This window comes from Narcine bancroftii, chromosome 2 (assembly GCF_036971445.1).
Source record: "Narcine bancroftii isolate sNarBan1 chromosome 2, sNarBan1.hap1, whole genome shotgun sequence".
In the NCBI taxonomy this organism is placed as follows: domain Eukaryota; kingdom Metazoa; phylum Chordata; class Chondrichthyes; order Torpediniformes; family Narcinidae; genus Narcine; species Narcine bancroftii.
Genome location: NC_091470.1, coordinates 278,081,628 through 278,105,905, shown reverse-complemented (window position 1 = coordinate 278,105,905; position 24,278 = coordinate 278,081,628). Strand labels below are relative to the sequence as shown.

General features: G+C 48.6%; 1 protein-coding gene and 1 gene segment (V, D, J or C); both read right to left on the bottom strand.

Moving 5' to 3' along the window:
* Positions 1-8,150: 8,150 nt before the first annotated feature.
* LOC138755302 (Ig kappa chain V region BS-5-like) lies at positions 8,151-9,026 on the bottom strand. The segment is given in 2 exon segments: positions 8,151-8,633; positions 8,707-9,026. Coding segments are annotated over 2 exon segments (345 nt in total).
* Positions 9,027-18,146: 9,120 nt separating this feature from the next.
* Positions 18,147-19,110, bottom strand: LOC138753105 (immunoglobulin iota chain-like). The gene is made up of 3 exons (XM_069915692.1): positions 19,015-19,110; positions 18,795-18,900; positions 18,147-18,706 (listed from the first exon to the last, which is right to left on the bottom strand). The coding sequence occupies exons 1-3, from the start codon at positions 19,108-19,110 to the stop codon at positions 18,147-18,149; spliced, it is 762 nt and encodes a 253-aa protein (XP_069771793.1).
* Positions 19,111-24,278: the final 5,168 nt, after the last annotated feature.

Sequence of the window (24,278 nt, the reverse complement as noted above, 5' to 3'; positions counted from 1 at the left end):
ACTGAAAAGGAAGATCAATTATACCAGACAAGGCCCTGTGAACTCATTTATGGGGTTTATTCAAGATCCTGTTAGCTACAGGGAAGAAGTCTTTAAGCCTGTTGGTTCGTGTTTTCACACTGTGAAAACTTCTCTCCAGTGGGAGGAGGGAAAAGCGTATGCCAAGGTTGTGATGGGTCTTTCAGAAAGTTGGTGCCTTTTCTAGGCAGTGGGAGATGTATATGGAGGCTGTGGAAAGGAGGATATATTCCACCGATCACCAGCAGAGCTGCTCCCATACGACGCTGTGATGCATTCAATGGTCCCACTGTAGAAGGGGCACTCAACAATGGTTGATATCTGAAACTCACTGCAAGATGAGGAGGTGGGTCAGATATAATCACAACATTTAAGAGACATTTAGACATTTGAATAAATCAGGCATAAAAGGATATGGACCTAATAAGGGCAAAGAGGATAAGTATGAAGGACTAAAAGGTCAGTATATATGTGGTGGGCTGAAGCATCCTTTTCTGTGCTGTGACTCTATGACTGTAGTTTAGAGAAGGGACAATTGGATTGGACTATGGTTCATTGTGACCATGTAGATGTATTTTCTGAACCTTCAGAAGGCTCTGGGTATTGGGAGGGTATCTATTTATAGAATTTAGATCCACATTAATCGTGCATCTCAAACTTAGCAAAAGCACCTTGTAACGTGCGTCGAAAGAACCAAAGACTTGTTGATCCAACCAAGACTCCAAAGACTGGAGCATATCACAAGTAGGTCGACCAGTCCAGAATGACCTGGTCTGGCTAGGAGCAATCCTTTAAAATCTGCCAGTAGGTGTGGTTACACTCTCAGCCAATCACACTCATTCTACACTTCTTCTTTCTTTGGCTTGGCTTCGCGGATGAAGATATATGGAGGGGGTAAATGTCCACGTCAGCTGCAGACTCGTTTGTGGCTGACAAGTCCGATGTGGGACAGGCAGACACGGTTGCAGGGGAAAATTGGTTGGTTGGGGTTGGGTGTTGGGTTTTTCCTCCTTTGCCTTTTGTCAGTGAGGTGGGCTCTGCGGTCTTCTTCAAAGGAGGTTGCTGCCCGCCAAACTGTGAGGCGCCAAGATGCACGGTTTGAGGCGAGATCAGCCCACTGGCGGTGGTCAATGTGGCAGGCACCAAGAGATTTCTTTAGGCAGTCCTTGTACCTTTTCTTTGGTGCACCTCTGTCACGGTGGCCAGTGGAGAGCTCGCCATATAACACGATCTTGGGAAGGTGATGGTCCTCCATTCTGGAGACGTGACCCACCCAGCGCAGCTGGATCTTCAGCAGCGTGGACTCGATGCTGTCAACCTCTGCCATCTCGAGTACTTCGACGTTAGGGATGAAAGCGCTCCAGTGAATGTTGAGGATGGAGCGGAGACAATGCTGGTGGAAGCGTTCTAGGAGCCGTAGGTGATGCCAGTAGAGGACCCATGATTCGGAGCCAAACAGGAGTGTGGGTATGACAATGGCTCTGTATACGCTTATCTTTGTGAGGTTTTTCAGTTGGTTGTTTTTCCAGACTCTTTTGTGTAGTCTTCCAAAGGCGCTATTTGCCTTGGCGAGTCTGTTGTCTATCTCGTTGTCGATCCTTGCATCTGATGAAATGGTGCAGCCGAGATAGGTAAACTGGTTGACCGTTTTGAGTTTTGTGTGCCCGATGGAGATGTGGGGGTGCTGGTAGTCATGGTGGGGAGCTGGCTGATGGAGGACCTCAGTTTTCTTCAGGCTGACTTCCAGGCCAAACATTTTGGCAGTTTCCGCAAAACAGGACGTCAAGCGCTGAAGAGGTGGCTCTGAATGGGGAACTAAAGCGGCATCGCCTGCAAAGAGTAGTTCACGGACAAGTTTCTCTTGTGTCTTGGTGTGAGCTTGCAGGCGCCTCAGATTGAAGAGACTGCCATCCGTGCGGTACCGGATGTAAACAGCGTCTTCATTGTTGAGGTCTTTAATGGCTTGGTTCAGCATCATGCTGAAGAAGATTGAAAAGAGGGTTGGTGTGAGAACACAGCCTTGCTTCACGCCATTGTTAATGGAGAAGGGTTCAGAGAGCTCATTTCTGTATCTGACCCGACCTTGTTGGTTTTCGTGCAGTTGGATAGCCATGTTGAGGAAATTTGGGGGGCATCCGATGCGCTCTAGTATTTGCCAAAGCCCTTTCCTGCTCACGGTGTCGAAGGCTTTGGTGAGGTCAACAAAGGTGATGTAGAGTCCTTTGTTTTGTTCTCTGTACTTTTCTTGGAGCTGTCTGAGGGCAAAGACCATGTCAGTAGATCCTCTGTTTGCGCGAAAGCCGCACTGTGATTCTGGGAGAATATTCTCGGCGACACTAGGTATTATTCTATTTAGGAGAATCCTAGCGAAGATTTTGCCTACACTACCATCAGTACATATACACATTGGTGATAGAATTTGTACTATCGCACAGCTTTATTAAACCAGCTATGAAATTGTAACGTGACTGAATGCACTCAGAGACAAGTGAAGAGTACAAGCACGCTTTTAACAGCTTACAATCAATGGCCAGGGGTAGATGAGGGTGGAGCCAGTCATCTGAACAATATGTAGACAGTGAATTCCAGTTCACTGCATTACCCCTTCCTTCAGAATGGAGCCTGTGGGTGAAAAACAGAGACTATTCATACTTTACAAATATTTACAAGTTAAGTCTGTCAGGGGGTTTGGTAATTCTGGTTGAGTGCCACAGTATTGTAGGACTTTGGGCTTCCTGAACCTCCTGTGGCACAGGATCTGTGGGCTCCGAGGGCTCCAGCTTCGCCTCAGGTTGTGGAGTGAATTGGTCTGCTTATCAAGGGACCGGGACTCTGAGTGGGGTACTCGGTAGCATCTGGCTTGCTTGAGGCATCAGATCCTCAGTTCCGGCGGGTGCCAAGTCTCTGATCAAGACAGTGTCCTCTCTGCCATCATGTAAGCATTCATTGGGTTGGCATGCACCAGATGCGCCCTCTTGATCAGGAGGTCTGCTTTGCTCCTCCTCAGGTGCTATCTTAGAAGGACTGGTCCTGTTGCTATCAGCCAAGCCAGGAGAGTAGACCCAGATGTGGATTTCCTCTAGAACGTAAACATAAGCTCGTGAGGAGCTGCATTGGTTGCCATGCAGAGGAGCGACCTTATAGAGTGGAGCACTGTGGGTAGAATTATTTCCAACATGAGTCTGGAGAGTCAATTTCATGGCCTTCCATACAGTTATGTTCTCTTTTTCAACATCCATTCCCTCAGGGATTGTAGCTAGTCATCCTGCTTGAGGCAATGCCCCTTACGAGCAGATACTGATGAGCTCTTCACTCAAAAATGATGAGCCCCGGTCGCTATGGATATAGCTGGGATACTAGAACAGGGCGAAAATAGAGTACAAGGCCCTGATGACTGTGGTAGTGGTCATGGGGACGGTGAACAGAAAATGTGAATACTCATTGATAACGTTGAGAAAGTACACATTTCCATTGGTGGAAGAGAGGGGATCCTTGAAATTGGCATTCAAAGAGGTGGGATGCCTTTATCAGGTGCACATTTTGGGGCAGTAGAAATGCAGCTTATGCTCCGCACAGACCTGGCAGGACCTAGTCATTTCCCTGGTGTCCTCAACAGAGTAGGGAAGGTTGCATGCCTTGACGAAATGAGCCATGCGGGTGATGCCCAGGTGGCAAAGCTCATCATGCAGTGATCGCAACTGGCTGGTGAGTGCAGAGGCACAGCTTCCTCTTGAAAGGGCATCTGGAGGTTCATTGAGAATACCTGGCCTGAATGCTACGTCAAAATTATATTTATTTTGCCCCTTTTTGCATTATTAAACATAAATGCCACTGATTGCTGGTTGGTGAGCAGTGTAAAATTTCTGCTGGCCAGTTAATGCCTCCAGTCTCTGATGGCCTCTACAGTGGCTTCAGCCTCTTTCTCCACTGATGTGTTAGGAATCTCATGGCCTTATAGTGTGCAGGAGAAAATAGTAACCAATCTGCCCATCTAGTTGAGGGTAGGGGCCAGAGCTATGTCAGAGACATCGCTTTCCATCTGGAAGGGTGCATTCTCATCCACCACATGCATGGTGGCCTTTGTGACATAGCTCTGAACAGTCAAAAGCTGCCTGGGCTTTGGCCGACAATGGGAAAGAGATTGATTTTAAGAGGGGGCAGACCTTATCTGTGTTGTGAGGGACCCACTAGAAAAGGAGAAGAAGCCCAGGAACCTCCTTAAGGCTATCATGGACTTCAGGATTGGGAGGTCTAACAGAGAGCACATTCAATCAGGGACAGGGCTAATGATACCATTCTCCACCACATAGCCCAAGATCACCAGACATTTCACCCAGAACCTGCACTTACTGGAGTTGTATGTAAGGTTCAGAGCCTTAGCCATGTGGATAAACCTCTGGAGGTTGGCATCGTGGTTTTCCAGAGAGTGTCCACAAATGGTGACATTGTTGAGATAAGGGAAAGTGGCCTTCAACCCATACTTGTCAACCATTTCTCCGTCTGTCTCTGGAAAACTGAGACCCATTGGTGATACCAAAAGGGACCTTCCGCAACTGATGGAGCCTTCTGTCTGCCTCAAATGCTGTGTAGGGGTAATCCTTGGAACAGATCAGTAACTGATGGTATGCAGCTTTCAGGTTGATGGTTGAATAGACCCAATACTATGCAATTTCATTTACCATGTCTGAAATTCAAGGGAGAGGGTTCTCATCCTGGAGTGTAAAATGATTAATTGTTAGTCAATCACAAGCCTGGACTTTTCTTCCCCTTTTACAACTACCACCTAGGTTCTCCATGGGCTGTTGTTGGGCTCAATGATGTTAAATTCCTGAGTGCATCGCCTGCACTTTGTAGCTATTGGTATACAATCAGGAGTCAGGTTCAGAAACAGTGGGTGGGGGAGGGGATCAATATGTAGGGTGGAGAGACCACATGTGGAATAAGGCTTTCTGGACCTTCCATTCCACACCACGATTGGAGGAAGTGGGCCAGATTACTCCATGACCACACTTTTAAAGTGACATAGGAAGTCCAGGCCCAGCAACACGGAAGCACACAAATTCTTCAGTACAAATAATCAGAACTTACAAAATTTCCCTCCCCCACTTTTACAGTTAGATGTACTATTCAATAGTCCTAGATCATCGCAGAGTGCAAGTACAAAGCTACAAAAATACAATAGTCCATCAGGTACACTCTTAAGTTGTACCCCAGAACCATCACAGAGTTTATAAAACTCTCAGTGGAGCCAGTGTCTATTAAGCAATCAGTCAAATGTCCATTTACCCTCAACCCCATTGTCAAGTTATTTAATTGGTGAGGTATTGCCTGATAACAGTTCTCCAGAAACCCCATCGCTTCCCATGTTGATGTCAACTCTCTCCTCTTGGCCCATGGGCAGACAAGATGGCATTGACCATGAGGTTCAGCAAGATGGCCGCCCTCCATTTTGATCCAACAATGGACTAGGTGGCACTGACCTGGCTCCCGTGGCTTCCCACAATGCTTTACCACTGGTGGTGGGTCCCCCGCGAGGTGCAGCAAGATGCTGGTGGTGAGTAGCATGGAGAAGCTGAGGCCGGCACTTCGGGACTAGGGCATGGGTCGAAAAATAATTCAGGGGTTGCACATGTGGTTGCCCTCTTTAGGTTTCCTTTAGCCTGGCAGACCTTCACCCAGTGCCCTTGCTTACCACATTCTGAGCACACAGAGTCCTTCGCAGGGTATTGGGCGTGGTGGTGCTTTGTCTGACCACAGGCCACAGCTGTTGGTAATGGATCTGTGGGGGTCATAGGCGCTCCAACTAATTGGTCCTCTGACCTTGAGGTCATCAGCCCCCAGTTGGACCTGTTCGAGCACTTTCACCAGCTCCAGGGTGCTGGCCAAGTCTTTCTTCCCCCAACTCTAGCAGTTACTGCCTCTGACCTCACTCCTGCCACGAGGGTGTCCCGGATTTGTTCCTCCTCTCTCACCCAGGACGTTGTCACTTTGTAGTGGCATTTTCTGGTCAGGACCCACAGTTCAAGAACATAATTGTCCAGTGACTCACCCAGACGTTGCCAACATTGAGTCAGTGCCTCACCAGCAGATCGTTCTGGGGCCTCACGTAGCGGGCCTTCAAGCCTTCTATGGCTGACTTGTATTTAGTACAATCTACTATGTACCTTTTGGGCCGACTCAAGAGTGAAGTGCTGATCTCCGGAGACTATCCGAGTTGAAGACGTCGTGTGTGGCTGTCAGGTAGGACTGGAGGCACTCCAGCCAGTAGGTGAATTCTTCCGGGGCCTCAGGGGACAGAGGGTCGACCTGGAGCATGCCTGGCTTCCACAGGGCTTCCATCCCATTTCAAAGTTAAGCAATTAAAAATGTAAGTGACTGATTGCACTAGCGAGTACAAACACGCTTTTAACAGCTTACAACCGATGGCCAGTAGACACAATAGTCCTCAGGTGAATCTGAGGTAGGGCGGGAAAACCGGGGTTTATATTGGGGTAGGTGAGGGAGGAGCCAGCCAGAAACAGTGAATCCCATTTCACTGCACAAGTAACATTTAATTTACGTCGTGAAAAAAAAAATTCAGTCAACGCAGATGTTCGCGGCAAACTGGAGGCGCGACACCTGTGATTTGGGCTTCAACGAGTCAGGCGTGTTGCGCACAAAGAGGGTTTATGCACTGGTCGCCCGTCGCCCTTGGCCATTGTGCATCCAGTAAGCACAGAAATACGTGCCAGCATCTTCCGCCCGGACACTCGTCAAGAGCAGTTTGCACGATTTACTCTCGGGTACTTTGCTAACAGTTAATCGCTTCTCGGGCACATCCTTCTGATAATTGGTTGGGTTCATAAAATACAGGAGCCTCTGCGGTTCCTGTCCCGGTCTCTGCCGATACCAATGGATAAGAGCTTTCTCGAAATCTAGTCCTTGGATCTCACAGTAGAAGTGGACAGATTTGGAGGGAGCTACGGTGATCGATCGTTGGGACTGGATCAGTGTTTGAGCCGCCGATTTACCTGCGGGAGAAGAGAGTTAAAAAGAGTTCGAATTATTTCAGAACGCATCAGTGTTTAAAAAGAAATTACAATCCAAACCCCTGACCGAGGAGGGAGGCCCATAAAATGACAGTCAGCAGCGGCTTCATGTTGAGCAGTTGCAGCGTCGCGACTGAGACTGAAGCGGCGGGTCTCACCCCAACTCTGGCTCGGCAGGAAATTCCGGGACGTCGCAGCCTCCGCGCTGAATGCCAATCCGAATCTCCGCCCCTCACCACGTGGAACCGAAAGCAGCTGATGCGCGGAGGACGTGGTGTTTGACCTGGCGAGAGCTCCTATCCGCAGATTTTCCTCCTCGGTCTCCCTTCACCGGTCGGCGAAGTTCTCAACCCCCTTCCACCCACTCGCTCCAACCTTCTCTCAACCCCCTTCCACCCACTCGCTCCAACCTCCTCTCAACCCCCTTCTACCCACTCGCTCCAACCTCCTCTCAACCCCCTTCCACCCACTCGCTCCAACCTTCTCTCAACCCCCTTCCACCCACTCGCTCCAACCTCTCAACCCCCTTCCACCCACTCGCTCCAACCTCCTCTCAACCCCCTTCCACCCACTCACTCCATCCTCCTTCGCTCATCTCCCCATGTCTCAAAGGCTCGGCTTGCCGTCCTTCGTGGAAGAAGGTTCCAAAGACTCCTGGCTTCCCGAGAGAAAGACGGCGACCCCTTATTTGTAAAGGACACCCAACCTTGATTCTCCCACGTGGATTCATCCTGTCAACACTCCTCAGGAAACGAGACCTCCTTTCAATCTCCTGGCTCAATGTGGTACTAAACTCCCAACTTTACTCCATCATTCCAGGTATTCATTCCAGAAAACATCTCCTTAAATCAATGAGCCAATACTCTGCACGATACTCCCAATGTCGGCCTCTAACAAGGAAGCGTCGTCTACTTCATGTTGCATTCAAATTACCTCGCAAAAACAGTGATTTTTTTTCTGCTTAGCTTTTCTAGTGACCTAACGTCTGCATCAGGTTCCCCATCTCTATAGTAGGCAGGAATCCCGGCGTTGAAAAACAATCTGATTGATAAATGCAGTGCGCCTAGCGGGCGATGTGTATTTTGCAATGATACACGTTCCGGTTTAAATCGAATTTATTTCCTTCCTCCAGCAGATTGTCCCGTGTGTCCCACCCCCACTTAACGGGAACGCTGCGTTCCTAGATGTACCGCCAGGAAATGTGCTGGTGTCTCATGTCCCCGGGCGAAGCTGAATAGCAGCTAAGCGACTCGCAGGGTTTTTGTATGCCCCTCCAGTCGTTATTTCACACTGTGCCAACCCATCGGGAACAGTAATACGTGGCCGCATCAGTCAGATTGACGTTATCAATCACAAGCGAGAAGGAAAAGCCGCTCGCCTCGGCTGAAAATTTGATGGGTATTCCCCATTCCCGCACGGTTTTCCCCTCGTTGTAAAATAAGATTCTTGTAGGCGCCTGGTCGGGGCGCTGCTGGTACCAGTGGATGTAATAGGCGGCCGTGGACTCGCACCATATCTTCACCGTTGTGGTCACGGGCTTGGTGATGGACATCTGAGGCTGGTTCAAATCCCCGGTAACGTATCCAGCTGCAAATGAAGGACAGTGAAGGCACGTGAAGGAGAAGGGGTAGCAAAAAAAAAGTATGGTGGACATACTTACCAAGGAAGATCAACAAGGCAGCAACTAGATAACGGAGCGACATGATTCCGTGTGAAGCTTGGGGTGGACGTGCTCCTCTAATTGCGTCGTTAGTATTAAATAGGAAGTGTCCAGGATGCAGGCAACATAATGCGGCTCCGTTTGACACAGCGGCGCAGAATCACCGTCATAGACATCTTCTTCCGAGTCCCTTTCCCTCCAGTCTACACGTGAAGCTCTTTTTAATTATTGTTCAGGTTCATTTATCATACGAGTACTACGGACGAAACAGCGTTCTCCAGTCCTCACTGCAAACACACATCCAGACAAACCATACATGTTCACAGTACTTACATACAAATATTAAAATCAATTAATATGACTGTTAAATAAACTGTTGAATCATAGAGAGTTTGTATGAGCAGTTCATTTCTCAGCCTGGTAGTTCTCGTTCTGACACTCCTTCATCTCTCTCCCGACGGGAATAGCTGAAAGATGCTGTGTGCCCCAGTGATCCTCTACTGCTCCTATGGTCTAGTGGATTGACCTCCCATCTGATGCTCTACTGCAATCATACCAGGCCAGGACTCTCTCCATCAAGCTCCTGTAAAAAGTTGACAGGATAGTGGCTGGTAGCCTTACCTGCCTCAGTCTTTTCAGGTAGTGCAGTCATTCTGACAAGTGTTTTGTGTCCAGGATAAGTCATTTCTTAAGGCATGGTTGACGTAGCAGTCTGCATGATGCCTTCACAGTTTGACTACAGCCAAACAATTAATCATTTCACACTGCAGGACACGTACCACCTCCCTCGGATTTCAGACATGGTAAACGAAATTGCACAGTATTCAACCATTGACCTGAAAGCTGCATATCATCAGTTACTGATCCGCTCTGAGGACTTCCCCTACACAGCATTTGAGGCAGACGGATGGCTCCATCAGTTCTGGAGGGCCCCTTTTGGTATCACCAATGGGTCTCAGTTTTTCAGAGACAGACAGACAAGATGGTCAATGAATACGAGTTGAAGGCCCCCTTCCCTTATCTCGAGAACGTCACCATTTGTGGACAGGTTCTGGAAGACCATGGCACCAACCTCCAGAGGTTTCTCCACATAGCCAAGGCCCTGAACCTCACATACAATTCCAGTAAGGGTGCATTCCAGATGAATCCTCTGGTGATGGGCTATGTGGTGGAGAATAGTGTCACTGGCCCTGACTCTGATCAAATGCACCCCTGTTCGACCTCTAGATCCCGAAGACCATGAAAGCTTTAAAGAGGTTACCATAACCATATAACCATATAACCACTTACAGCACAGAACAGGCCAGTTCGGACCTACTAGTCCATGCCATAACAAATTCCCACCCTCCTAGTCCCACTGACCAGCACCCGGTCCAGACCCCTCCAGTCCTCTCCTCTCCATGTAACTATCCAGTCTATCCTTAAATATAACCAATGATCCCGCCTCAACCACGTCTGCCGGAAGCTCATTCCACATCCCTACCACCCTTTGTGTAAAGAAATTTCCCCTCATGTTCCCCTTATAATTTTCCCCCTTCAATCTTAAACCATGCCCTCTAGTTTGAATCTCCCCCACTCTTAATTGAAAAAGCCTATCCACATTTACTCTGTCTGTCCCTTTTAAAATCTTAAACACCTCTATCAAGTCCCCCCTCAATCTTCCATGCTCCAGAGAAAAAAGCCCTAGTCTGCACAACCTTTCCCTGTAACTCAAACCTTGAAATCCTATCAACATTCTTGTGAACCTTCTCTGCACTCTCTCTATTTTGTTTATATCTTTCCTATAATAATTCCTGGGCTTCTTTTCCTACTATGCCCAGTGGGTCCCTCAATACAAAAATAAGGTCCATTATCAGTCCCGTTATCCCATTATCAGTCGAAGCCCAGGTGATTACGTTCGGGGCTACATTGCAAAGGCCACCATTAATGTGGTGGATGAGAATGCACCCTTCCAGGTGGAAAGTGATGCCTATGACGTAGCTCTGGCTACTACCCTTAACCAGATTGCCTTTTTCTCCTGCACCTTCCAAGGCCACCAGCTTCAGAACCCATCTGTGGAAAAAGAGGCTCAAGCCATTGTAGAGGCCATCAGGCACTGGAGGCATTACCTGGTCAGCAGAAAATTTACACTGCTCATTGACCAGCAATCAGTGGCATTCAGGTTTAATAATGCAAAAAGGGGCAAAATAAAGATCACTAGGTGGAGGATCAAACTCTCCACCTATAAGTATGACATAACAGCAGGCCAGGTACCCTCAATGAACCTCCAGATGCCCTGTCAAGAGGAAGCTGTGCTTTTGCACACTCTAGCCATTTGCAGTCACTGCACGATGAGCTTTGTCACCCGAGCATCACTCTCATGGCTCATTTCATCAAGGCATGCAAACAGCCCTACTCCATTGAGGACATCAGGAATTGACCAGGTCCTGCCCGGTCTGAGTAGAGTGCAAGCCACACTTCTACCATCCCAACAAAGTGCACCTGATAAAGGCAACCTGCCCCTTAGAATGACTCAGTGTCAATTTCAAGGGTCCTCTCCTTTTCACCAATGGAAATGTGTACTTTCTCAACATCATCGATGAGTATTCACATTTTCCATTGGCCATGCCCTGCCCAGACATGACCACAACCACAATAATCAGGGCCTTGCACTCTACTTTCACCCTGTTCAGGTACCCTAGCTATACCCATAGTGACCAGGGCTCATCATTTATGAGCAAAAAAGAGCTACACAAGTACCTGCTCGTAAGGGGCATTGCCTCAAGCAAGACAACTAGCTACAATCCCCAGGAAAACGAACAAGTTGAAAAAGAGAACATGACTGTATGGAAGGTCATGAAATTGGCTCTCCAGACTCACGCTGGCAAGAAGTCCTACCCATGGTGCTCCACTCCATAAGGTCACTCCTCTGCATGGAGACCAACGCAACCACTCAGGAGCTTTTGTTTACATTTACACTTGGGACTATTCTCCTGGCAGGGCTAGTCCTGCTGAGAATGTATGAGGAGGAGCAAGACAGACCCCCAATCGAGAGGGTGCACCTGCTGTACGCCAACCCAACGTATGCCTATGTGACATATCCTGATGGCAGAGAGGACACTGTCTCGATAAAAGACCGTCGGAATTGAGGATCTGATGCCTCAAGTGAGCCAGGAACTACTGAGTACTCCACTCAGTGTCCCAGAGGACACTGCTCGGGAAGTGGACCAATCCACTCCATGACCTGAGCCGGAGCCCTCGAGATCCACTGACCCTGTACCACAGGGGGTCCAGGAAGTTTTGGAAGCACAACTCCTCCAGTACTGCAGTGCTCGACCAGAATTACCAGAGCCCCTGACAGACTTAACTTGTAAATATTTGTAAAGTATTAGTTTTTTTTAATGAATGGTCTCCATTCTAAAGGACGGGGTGAATGCAGTGAACTGGAATTCACTGTCTATGTATTGTTCAGATGACTGGCTCCTCCCCTGGCTCCACCCTCACCTACTCCAATATAAATACTAGTTTTCCCACCTTATCTCAGATTCATCTAAGTACTATTGTGTCTACTGGTCATTGATTGTAAGTGGTTAAAAGTCAGTTTGTACTCCTCACTTGTCTCTGAGTGCAATCAGTCACATTACAAAAAGAGATCGTGATGAGCAAACTAATGGGACTGAAAGTAGACAAATTTCCTTGGTGCTGATGGGATGCATCCCAGGATACTGAAGGAAATGGCGGGAGTTATATTCAATGTGTTGGTAGTCATTTACCAAAATTCTCCATTTGCATTGATGATTTGGAAGAGTGTAATGTAGCCAAGTTTGCAGTTGATACTAAAATGAGTGGAAAAGCAAATTGTACAGAGGATGTGGAGAGGCTGCAGAAGGATAAAGTTAAATTATGTGAGTGGGCAAAGGTCTGGCAGATGGACTACATTATTAGTAAATATGAGGTCATCCACTTTGGTAGGAAAAATAGAAGAGCAGATTATTATTTAAATGGTGAAAATCTGCAGCACGCTGTAGTGCAGAAGGACCTGGAAGTGTTTGTGCATGAATCACAAAGAGTTGGGTTGCAGGTACAACAGGTTATTAAGAAGGCAAATAGAATGTTGGCCTTCACCACTAGAGGAATTGAATTCAAGAGCAGGGAGGTCATGCTGCAACTGTAAAAGGTACTGGTGCACCTGCACCTGGAGTACTGTGTGCAGGTCTGAACTCCATACTTGAGAAAGGATATACTGGCCTTGAAAGCAGTCCAGAGGAGGTTCACCAGGTTGATCCCAGAGATGAGGGGGTTGACCTGCAAGCAAAGTCTAAATTGCCTGGGGTTATACTCACTCGAATTCAGAAGATTGGGAGGAGATCTTATAGAAACATAAAATTATGAAAGGGATAGATAATATAGAGGCAGGAAAATTGTTTTCACTGGCAGGTGAGATCAGAACTAGGGAACACAGCCTCAAGATTCAGGGGAGTAGATTTAAGATGGAGATGAGGAAAAACTGTTTTTCCTAGAGAGTAGTGAATCTGTGGAATTCTCTGGCCAGTGAAGCAGTTGAGGCTACTTAAACATATTTAAGGTTCAGTTAGATAGATTTTTACATCAAAAAAAGGAATTAAGGGGCATGGGGAAAAGGTAGATATGGGGGGGTTTGAGTCATGATCTTAATGATTGGCCGAGCAGGCTCAATGACCCAGATGGCCTACTCCTGCTTCTATTCTTATGTTCTTCTGTAACACTACAGCACAGAAAACAGTCCATTTGGCCCTTCTCGTCTGTGCCAAATTATCATTCTGTTACTCCTATTGACCTGCACCCATTCCATAACCCTCCAATCTATCTATCCAATTTATTCTTAAAACTTAAGAGTGAGTCTGCATTTACCATGTCAGATAGCAACTTTTTCCACGCTCCCACCATTTTCTGAGTGAAGAAGCTCCCCCATTGATCCCCCAAACCTTTTTCCTTTCACCCTAAAACCCATGACCTCTTGTATTTATCTCTCCTAATCTAAGGGTAAAGAGCCTACTTACATTTACTCTGTCTGTACCACTCATAATTTTGTAAACCTCTATCAAATCTCCCCTCATTCTTCTATGCTCCATGGAATAAAGTCCCAACCTGTTTAAACTTTCCCTGTAACTCAACTCCTGAAGACCCGGCAACATCCTATTAAATCTTCTCTGCCCTCTTTCAATCTTACTGATATATTGTTCCTGTAGTTTGGCAACCAGAACTGCACACAATACTCCAAATATGGCCTCACCAATGTCTTATACAACCTCACCATAACATCCCAACTCCTGTACTCAATACTTTGATTTATGAATGCCAAGGTGCCAAAAGGTTTCTTTACAACCCTATCTATTTGTGACACCATTTTCAGGGAATTATCTATCTATATTCCCAGATCCCTTTGTTCCTTCGCACTCTTCAGTGGCCTACCATTTAATGTGTATGTCTTACCTTGGTTTGTCCTTCACCTCACATTTGTCTGCATTTAATTCCATCTCCCATTTCCTGGCCCATTTTTCCAATTGGTCTAGATCCCTCTGCAAGTTTTGAAATCCTTCTGCGCTGTCCATAATTCCCCCAATCTTTTATATCATCATCAAACTTGCTGATCCAATTTCCCACATTATCATCCAGATCATTGAAACAGACAACAAACAATGGTCCCAGAATTGATCCCTAAGGCCAGGACTGGTACCAGACTATTTAGCGCCCTAGGCAAGGCCAACTATTTGGACCTCCGTCCCCCCCATCCCCCACCCAAATTGCCAACTTTGACTTTCAAAGACATGTTTTGTAGAAAAAATGAAAAGCACAAAACTTTAAACTGCTAAATTTATTTTAAATTGCAAGAATACGTAACACATCAATCTTTGATTATCTTTTTCAAATATAAAAGAAAATGTTCTGGCACACAAATCACTCAGTAGAGTGCATACTTCTGCCAAGGGCAACACAACATTAAAACCTTTTACTTTACACACCTTTAAGTCTATATACCTTTTAAGGTTATTTGGCGTAATCAACCCATCATGTTAGGACAATAATTTGCTTATAGTCAGACAGAGAAACAAACAATAAACAGACAAACAGGGTTATAAATGTAACCTCATTGTCAGAGGTAATAATCTTGTGAATTGTGTTGTTAAAATTTAAGTCTTGTGGTGCCTCACCACAAGGCAGGTGAACCAGTCCCGCCAGCCAAAATGGCACTGTCAGGGGTTTCTCTTCCTTCCAGCATGGGGCTCAGAAACCTGCGGTGGGGGACCACATGATGCCCGGGTAACGTCAAAGTCATCCAGTGCAGTTCTCAGCCAGGTTTGGGCTGGGAGTATAAGTGCAGCCCAGCAGCCTGCAATAAACCAGTCTGCTCACTGAGCTCAACCTGTCTGGTTGTGTGTGTGTTATTGCAGGAGCAGTGTAGCTGCCGCTACAATTGGTGACCCCGTCTGGTTCAAACGTCTTTGAACCCATCACGAGTGAGCCTGGGATCAGCGCTATAACTGTGAAACTGCCTGAATTCTGGGTTCAGGAGCTGGAGACCTGGTTTGGCCATGCGGAGGCTCAGTTTCACCTCCACCAGATTTCGTCCGACATGACCAAATTCTACCATGTGGTCACTGCACCTTGTTCAGCATCCACACGCCGAGGACACCCACCGAGGAAAAATAAGAGACCATCAAGCTAGTGCTTACCGGGTCCCTCGGACTATCCAGACACCAGCGTGCCACTCGGATGCTGCACCTCGATGCCTTGGGGGACAGGTCCCCGATGAAGCTGATGGATGAGATGCTCGCATTCATGGGTGAGCACAACAACTGCCCACTCTTCGAGCACATCTTCCTCGACCATATACCTGGGGACATCTGGCCGCTGCTAGTCCAGGAGAGCTTCATGACCCAAGGAATGTCACCCAGAAGGCCCAAGAGCTATGGCTCGCATGATTCCTGGAGGGCTCAGTGGTCCAGCAGGTCATGAGGCATGGGCACGACCACACTAAGCCCACCCTTAGTGCTGTGGTAGAGCACCCAGCCCATGCAGGGGCCCCCAAGAGCATAACCAAGGCCACACCATCCGTTCCAGGCCTCTACTTCTACCACCAGCGCTGGGGAGCCAAGGCTTAGAAGTGTCATCAGCCCTGCTCGTTCCAGAGAAATGACCAGGCTGGCCGTTGTTAATGGCTGCAGCAGCTGGCCAACAACACAGCCTCCTCTACCTGCGGGAATCAGTCAGTGGCTGGCAGTTCCTCATTGACACTGGAGCCCAGATCAGCATCATCCTGGTGGCCTTCGAGTCCAGGAACCAACCTCATGGAACTCCCCTCCGTGTGGCCAACGCAATGGCAATCTGGATGTATGGAGACAAGACAGTCCACTTCCAGATCGGCCAACGTAATTTCGCGTGGAGGTTTACCGTCTCGTCCCTCCCAACTGCCATCCTGGGTGCAGACTTCCACCTCGCACACGGGCTTCTGGTGGACATTCAAGGTAGGCACCTGGTGAATGCCCGTACCTTCCAGGCCATTTGCCTCGACAACTCCCGCTCTGAGCAACCGTAGATGGCCACGATCAGCACGCCCAGAGACGAGTTCCAGCGAATCCTGGACGAGTTCCCAACACTCCTCAAGCCACAAGTTCTCTGCTGCCTTGCCACGCCACAGGGTGTTCCATCACATCCCCACCCAGGGCCCACCGGTTCACGCCAAAGCACGCCAGCTTCCACCTGACAAGCTCCAGGTAGCGAAGAAGGAGTTTTTGCACATGTTGGAGCTGGGGATCATTCAGTGGTCCGACATGCCATGGGCCTCACCACTCCACCTGGTCCCGAAAGCCTCCAGCAGCTGGCGTCCCTGCGGAGACTATCGATGGCTCAACGAGGTGACCGTTTCTGACCGTTACCCCATCCCTCACATCCAAGACTTTACGGCCAACCTGCACAGTGCAAGGGTTTTCTCCAAGGTTGACCTGATGCATGGATATCACCAGATCCTGGTGCACCCTGAGGACATACCCAAGACGGCCATCATCACCCCCTTTGACTTGTTCGAATTCCTGCACATGCCTTGGGGCACAAGAACCCTGCTCAGACATTCCAGCACCTCATGGACTCTGTGGGCAGAGACATGGGTTTCATCTTTATTTATTTGGATGACATTCTCTTTGCCAGCAAAGACTGGGCACAAACTAAGGCCCAACTACATGCCCTCTTCTCCTGGCTGGCCGACTTCAGCCTTACCATCAACCAGGCCAAGTGACAGTTCGGGAAAGAGTCCATGCAGTTCCTGGGCCATACCATCAGAAGGAGCCACACCAGCTGCTGCTAAGGTCTCCTCTATCAGGGAGTTCCCACACCCAGACAGCCTCAAAGTGCTGCAGGAGTTCGCGGGTATGGTCAACTTTTACAACCGCTTCATCCCGGGAGCTGCGCGCAATATGCAACCGCAATTCGCCCTCATCGCGGCCAAACACAAGGTGCTCACTTGGAACCCAAAAGCCTGCGCAGCATTTGAGGCCACTAAGGACGCCCTCGCGAAGCTGCATCCTATGCGCCTCTGAGCGCACTCTGGCTCCTATCCCTTCCGGCTGTCAGAGTTGGGACAGCTGGCGCGGGCTATCAGCGTGGAGATGTCCCCACACTGATCCCGCTGCCCCGCTCTCCCAACAGCCCAAAATTAGTTCCCACACTGTGGGGGGTGGGAGGGGGGTCCGGCGCGGGCTTTTGTGATTGGAGCTGGCGGTGTGGGCTGTAGGGATTGGAGCTGCCAGCGCGGGCTCTAGTATTTGTGGTGGCCGGTGCAGGCTTTTGTGGTTGGGGCTGTCGGGGTAGGTACGGGTGGAGAGGGCTGTAGTGCTTCAGGTGGCCGGCGCCGGCTGGAGAGGATGGAACGGACAGCTCGGGCTGCAGCGGTAGGGGCGCCCGGCGCAGGTTGTGCTACTGCCGATGCCGGCTGCCCCAACCCCTACAGACCGCGCCGGCCGCCCAACAGTATGGAGACTGATTTTGGGCTGTTGGGAGAGAGTGGGCAGGGGTATCAGTGTGGGGATGTCCCGCACTGGGGGGCAGGGGCAGTTGGGAGGGGAGCTGTCAGGCACTTGCCAGCTGACTGTCATCCCCTCAGCCACTTTCAGGCGGGTGCTTTCAGATGGCTGGGGGGACCACTGTTCTGCAGCGATTATCCCTCTTGGCGAAGGGTTACAAAGTTTGCCTTGCAGGCGTCTCCTGCGCATTCAAGTGGTCTCCCGACAGCCACATATTGCCATAATATGCGGCTTTACAAGCGGGGCATTTGGCCACCTGAAAGTGCCTAATGGGGCAGGGTCGGGAGTTTGGGAAGTCAGAGGACAGTGCGCAGCTCACCACGCCAGGGGATCAGTATGGTCTGGAAGAGCTCCTCTGCCACCCCACCAGCCGGCCCGCGGCGTGTCCCGGGTGACAGAGTCCCCTCATCCAGCCCTCCATAGGAAGAGGGCCTCCAGAAACGTGGACAGCACCAGGCCGCTTCCTTTTTGTAGCGACAAATCCGGCTGCTTCAGAAGCTCCTGGTTCAGTCCCCGCCTCTTGTCCAGACCCCAGCTCCTCACCCCGAGGAAGGGTAATCTCTGCCTGAGCTGCGGGTCGGTGCCCTCTCTGGACCAGGTGGTGTCTCTGACAGGCGGCTCGGGTTTTTGTACAGAGCTGGAGTTCCTGTTGCACGCTGTGTACACCCAGAAGCCACAGTAATAAGTGGCCGAGTGTTCTGCCGTTACTTCAATGACGAGAGAGAGTTTGGAGGGATCATTTTTTTCAACGTTGAATGCACTCCCGAATCCCGAATCCCGGATCACGCTGTCCCCAAAATAGAGTATCCTGGTGATCGGCTGGCCGGGTTTCTGTTGGTACCAATGAATGGGATCTGTGCTGCTAATCGTTGCACCCTTCACATCACACCGGATTCTCCCGGTTTTACCGATAGACTTGGTAATCGATGCTTGGGGCTGGATTAGAGTCTGAGCCCAACAACCATCTGCAACAAAAAAAAAGCAGAGAGCGATAAATCGGCTGCGCGACGGCGGGACAGAGTGATTAAAGCTGAAGGACCCTCGGAACCTCACAGCCGAAAGTCAGTGCCAGGAGCCAGGAATTCAGCCACATGTTTCCTCCACTCGATCGGGGCGATTGAGCCAAACAGCTGGTTGGAAACTGAGCAGAATCCACTGTCTGCCCGAGTAATATTGAAGAGCCCGCCCCTTTACCTCTCCTCCTCCTTCCGCCGCCTCAGACGTATCAACAGTAAAACACGAACGTCTGCAGACACCGTGGTTTACCTCGTACGCTTCCATTCTTGGCATTATTCTGTCGGTGCCCTCTTTCATTGGAGCAGATGCGTGAGGGGTGGGACACGCCGGTCTTTTTCTTATTATCACCCATTGGAGAAATTCGGTTAAATGATCTCACCGATTTCCTCTGGAGCAAACGAATACGGGTAATTCAGCCCCTCCAGCCCTGTCGCCCCCCACCCCTGTAATTAAAACTGATCTTTACCCCAAATTAGAGGACTAAGTGCTGGAAACACTCAGCAGTGTTTGTGGCTCTCCTGCATTAAGTTAATTTAGTGCCTGCTGTCTGCCTTACTGGGTGACACACGTTGTCCTCTGCTGGAGCGCGCCTGTAATCCGGCTACTCAGGATGCTGTGGCATCGCTTGAGATCAGGAGTTGTGGGCTGCTGCGGCCTGTGTTGAGCTGGTGTCCTCACTAAGTTGGGCATCGATATGGTGTCTCTGGAGGAATCGGGCATCACCAGATTGTGTACATCGGGTCAGGTCGGAAACAGAGCAGGTCAAAGCCCCCGTGCCCATCAGTGGTAGGATCGCGCCCGACAATAGACTTTGCAGCACTGCCTGTTCAATACAGTGGAGACAGACGCCCACCTCTTTGCTGAATACAGACACTTAAAGACACTTTCAGATGGCCAAAATCCCCCGATGTAAAGCAGCATATTATACTCCAGGAGGGATAATCGCCGGAGCACTGAGGACCCCCGGCACCACATGAAAGTGTCTGCTAAGGGGATGACAATCAGCTGGCTAGCGCCTGACAGCTCCCCTCCTAGCTGCCCCTGCTCCCCGGCGAGGGACGTCAGGGCAGGGGCAGCCGGCGTGGGCTGTTAGCGCAGGGTCGTCAGGTGCCTCAGCTGCTGGCCCGGGTGGTGTGCTCATCGGGTCTCTCTTCCACCCACCCCCCCCCCCCCCCACAATCCTCTACCTTAACAACAACAACCACCAAACTATTAAATTTTTAATGTCTCTCTGACTGAATTGGACGTTAAATATCTAATAGTTTGGTGGTGAGAGGAATTGAGGAACGTGGAGGATTGGGGAGTGAGTGCTGGACTCCCAGTGGGGGTTAAATTTGTAAAGCAGCTTGCGAAGAGCACACAGAGCCTGAGTCGAGGCAGTCAGTTAGTTAAGTAATTAGTGGCACTTGTTGTGGGCCCGGCACTGGCTGATACTGAGGGGCCACCTCTCTGTGACCTCAGTGAGGTGGCCTCTCAGTCAATCACAGCAGCGCCCACCAGAGTGCCACGAATTACTTAAGTGTCTACCTCCAGGCGCTCTCTTGAGTGAGGCTAGCTGCTTTTCAGCTGGGGTGGGGATGTGGCATCCAAATCATCCTTGATTCCTCCACCTTCCCACCAACTATTAGATTTTTAACATTCTGAGTCACACACCCACACTCACATATTTGTCGATGGCCTTATGTACTATCCCACCTAGACCACCTGCAAATTGGAAGAACAACATCTGATTTTCCATCTGGGCACTCTCCAGCCAGATGGCATTAACATTGACTTTTATGGTTTCTGCTAACCTGCTCTTCCCTTCACCCCTTCCTCTCCCCTTTCCAGTTTTTCCAGTTTTCCTGCCTCCCTACCTTCTCCTCTCACCCAGCCATCCCTCCTCCCCTTGATCACTGCTGTCCCCTCCCTCCCTTCTCCACCTATCACCTCCTCCCTTTTACCCCCCCCCCAACGCTTTTGTTTGGACATTTGCCAACATTCTTCCATACCTTGATGAAGGGCTCAAGCCCAAAATGTCAGTTATGTATTTTTACTTTTGCTACATAAAGGACACTATTTGACCAATTGAGTTTCTCCAGCATATGTGTTTTTACTTCAATCAGTCTCTACAAATTTTTGTGATTTACTTCTAGAACGCATTCCCACATTAATGAAACCCATCATCCCATAGGCCTTCTGAGCTATCCTATTATAGCTTGAATAAAAGCTCTCAGGACTGGAGGGAGAACACGTGCTTTTATTAGCTTATAATTGAGGGTAGGGTCTTAAAGTGGTTTTCAGAAGGGCTCAGGGTTTAGGCAAGAAACCAGAGTTATATATGGGTATATACGGAGCCAGCCATCAGTATAACACACCACCAGTGAATCCCAGTTCATTGCACTCACCCCTTCCTGCAGAATTTAGGGTCTGTGGATGAAGACAGAACATTGATTCAGAAGAAAAATAAATAAAAAAATTATACAATTATTTACAAATTTACAGATTTAACCGGTCTGGGGGTCTGGTGATCCTGGTGGAGGGATTGTTAACTCCCTCAGCACCAGAGGGCCTTGGGCTCCTTTAGTCTCCTGGTCCCCTTGTGAGGGAGGAGAGGTGGGCTGGGTCTCCTGCTCAAAGGTGGAGGGGAATGCAATTTCCTCCTGAGCCAGATCCCCTGAAGCCCTGGCTGGAGTTGGTAAGAATGAGCTCTGGGGTTTGTAGGGCACTTGAGGCAATGGACTCTCTATTCTGGTGGGTGCTATGTCACTGATGGAGATGGTGTCCTCCCTGCCATCTGGGTACTCCACATAGGCGTACGAGTTGCAGTGGGAGAGGCCAAGGGATGCAGATACATCATTGCCTTAAAGAGGTGATGCAGGTAGTCAGGGTGGTGAAAGGCATTGAATATAGGAGATAGGTCATCATGACATAACTGCAAAAGATGCTGGTAAACTCACATTTGGAATATTGTATTGTGGATTGTGGAGGCCCATGTAACCTCTCGGTCTGGGACCTGGTCAGACTGAATTGTGTGGGGCCACGTGACCTCTCCAGTGAGCCTGAGATTGGAAGTGACCTCACCTGCCAATCAAGCTTTAGATCTTCCCACAGGTGAGGTTGGTCCTCGCAGTTCACGTGGATGGGCCCTGCATTGAAAAAGCAAAACATGGAGTTTTTTGCTCTCTCTCTCTCTGTTCTTGCTGCTGCTTGGAGATCATCACTAAATCTAAGCTGCAGGCCACAGGAGGCACCGGAGGGCCGACTGCAGTGGGTCCTTCCTGGATCCTGACCCAAGGGCCATGCTGGAAACTAAATTCATTCATATAGTTGTTAGTTGTAATTAATTTACAGTTTATTAGTGTGCTGTGCCTGCTAGAGATAGAGAGAGTGGTGGGTATTGTGTGTTTCACTCTTGCATTCCCACTCAGGAGCTGAGAATGTTTCACAGCATCTGATATTTAGTTATTTGTGTATTATTGTTGGGTCTGTGAGTGCGTGCCATTTTGAGAGTTCCCCTGTGCATAAATAAAGACCACTGATTGTTGATAATAAATATCCAGCCTTGATTCTATTTGTACCCATCAAACCTATTCTAACATAATGTGTGTGGAGTGATAGTGGTCTTGCTTGAGGAATTAGATCATAAAACTGAAAAGAGTGCAAACATTTCACATCAATGTCACTGGGACTGGCAGACTGGAATTATAAGGAGAGGCTGGATAGTTTGGGACTTTTCTCCCTGAAATGCAAGAAAATGAGGTGTAACCTCATGAAGAACATAGAATCATCCTGGGCATTGATGGGTGAATAGTCAAACCCCACCCTAGGATAGGAAAGTACAAAACTAGAGGGTATGTTAAATATGAGAGGGACAGCTTTAAATAGGACTTTAGAGGAAATTGAATATATGGAATGAGCTGCAAGAGGAAATGTTTGAGACAAATAGATGCTTTGAAAAAACATTTGGGTAGGTGAATGGATAGAAAATTCAGAGGGATATGGGACTGGCTTAGATAGACAATGGGGACAAATTTGGGCAAAGGTCCTATTCCCATTCTGTACACTCCATGACATTGTGAAGGTGGAGAAGGAATGCAGTGGACATCTCTGATAGAATCATAGAATAGTTAGACCCAGGAGATCTCTTGACCCATTGTGTCCATGTCAATTCTCCACCAGACCAGTTGCCAGTTCTACCTTCTGGACCTTTCTGTGTATTTTTGCTATTTTTTTCTTACCATATGTTTATCCAATTCATTCCTGAGGGCCAAAATAGAACCTACCACTGTCATGATAATGAATATGTATGAGATGTACCGGAAGTCACGTGGTATGAGAGAGAGATAAGAGAACAAAGGAAACGGGAAAATAAAGCCACTGAGAAGTTTACCTGATAAAACTTGTGTTTAATGTTTTATTAACTTCACATTTCGGGCCACAAATGTGACATTGGCGATGAGGATGAAAGAAGCTTGAAGAAAATTAAAGATTAAACAAGATTGCAGAGGATTACAGACAACTTCAAGGTGATAAGAATTTTCTCTGTGACTCAGTACTTTTGGGGCTGGAATATTTCCTCATGGCTGGGGCAGACGGTGACTTTCTAACACATAGTGGAATTGCTCATTTTGACCCAACGGGTGATGCAAGTACTGTAAGTGTGAAGTGGAAGGCATGGCTGGAAGAATTTGAATCCTACGCCGACAGTCGTGGCCTATTTCTAGATACCGGTACAGTTGAAGAAAAAGCACAGAGAAGGGCGTTACTTCTTTTCACTGCTGGACCTGCAGTTCAGGAAACATTTAAGACACTTTTGAATACTGGAAGAAAGGATGAGTACCGGAAAGTGGTAGATGCATTAAACGCACACTATGTAGTGACACCGAATGCTTCATTTCAACGCCATTTGTTTCGGAGAACGAGACAAGAAGATGGCCAGACGATTGCTCAGTACGTGACAAAACTACGCCAGCTAGCTGTTGGATGCAATTACATGCCAGCTGATTTCGACCACCAATAACTGGATCAAGTCGTACAGCACTGCAGATCAGATAAACTCAGAAGACGTCTACTGGAAAGAGGGAGTGAGTTGGAACTCACTGATGCTTTAACCATTACTGCTGCATTAGAGGCTGTTGAAGGGCAATTTCATACCATGACCCTGAAAGACAACTCAAGCCAGCAAATTAAGAGGCTCTCACATCGCCATAACCAGCCAAGATATGCGTCGACACAGGACGTGGAGTGTTATCGATGTGAAAACCGAGGTCACTTTGGAAAAGACCCATATTGCCCGGCCAAAGGCAAAGTTTGCAGAAAGTGTAGAGGTAAGGACCACTTTGCAAAGAAGTGCAAAAGCAAGTCCAATGCAGCTTCGGAGATCTACCAGTATGAAATCCATCGAGTGATTCAAGGCATTCCTGGAGTTGCCAACATTTCTGACGACATCATAGTTCATGTACCAACGAAGGAAGAGCATGACAAACGGTTGAGGCGTGTACTGTCTAGACTACAGGAGGCAGGCCTTACCGTGAATGG

Excerpts from the sequence above, each read along its gene's own strand:
- LOC138753105 (XM_069915692.1), bottom strand. The coding sequence starts at position 19,110 with ATGGGTGATAATAAGAAAAAGACCGGCGTGTCCCACCCCTCACGCATC. Across the intron at positions 18,901-19,014 it reads ATAATGCCAAGAATGGAAGC|ACAGTGGATTCTGCTCAGTT; the intron begins GTACGAGGTAAA and ends TTACTCGGGCAG. Across the intron at positions 18,707-18,794 it reads CCTGGCACTGACTTTCGGCT|ATGGTTGTTGGGCTCAGACT; the intron begins GTGAGGTTCCGA and ends TTTTTGTTGCAG.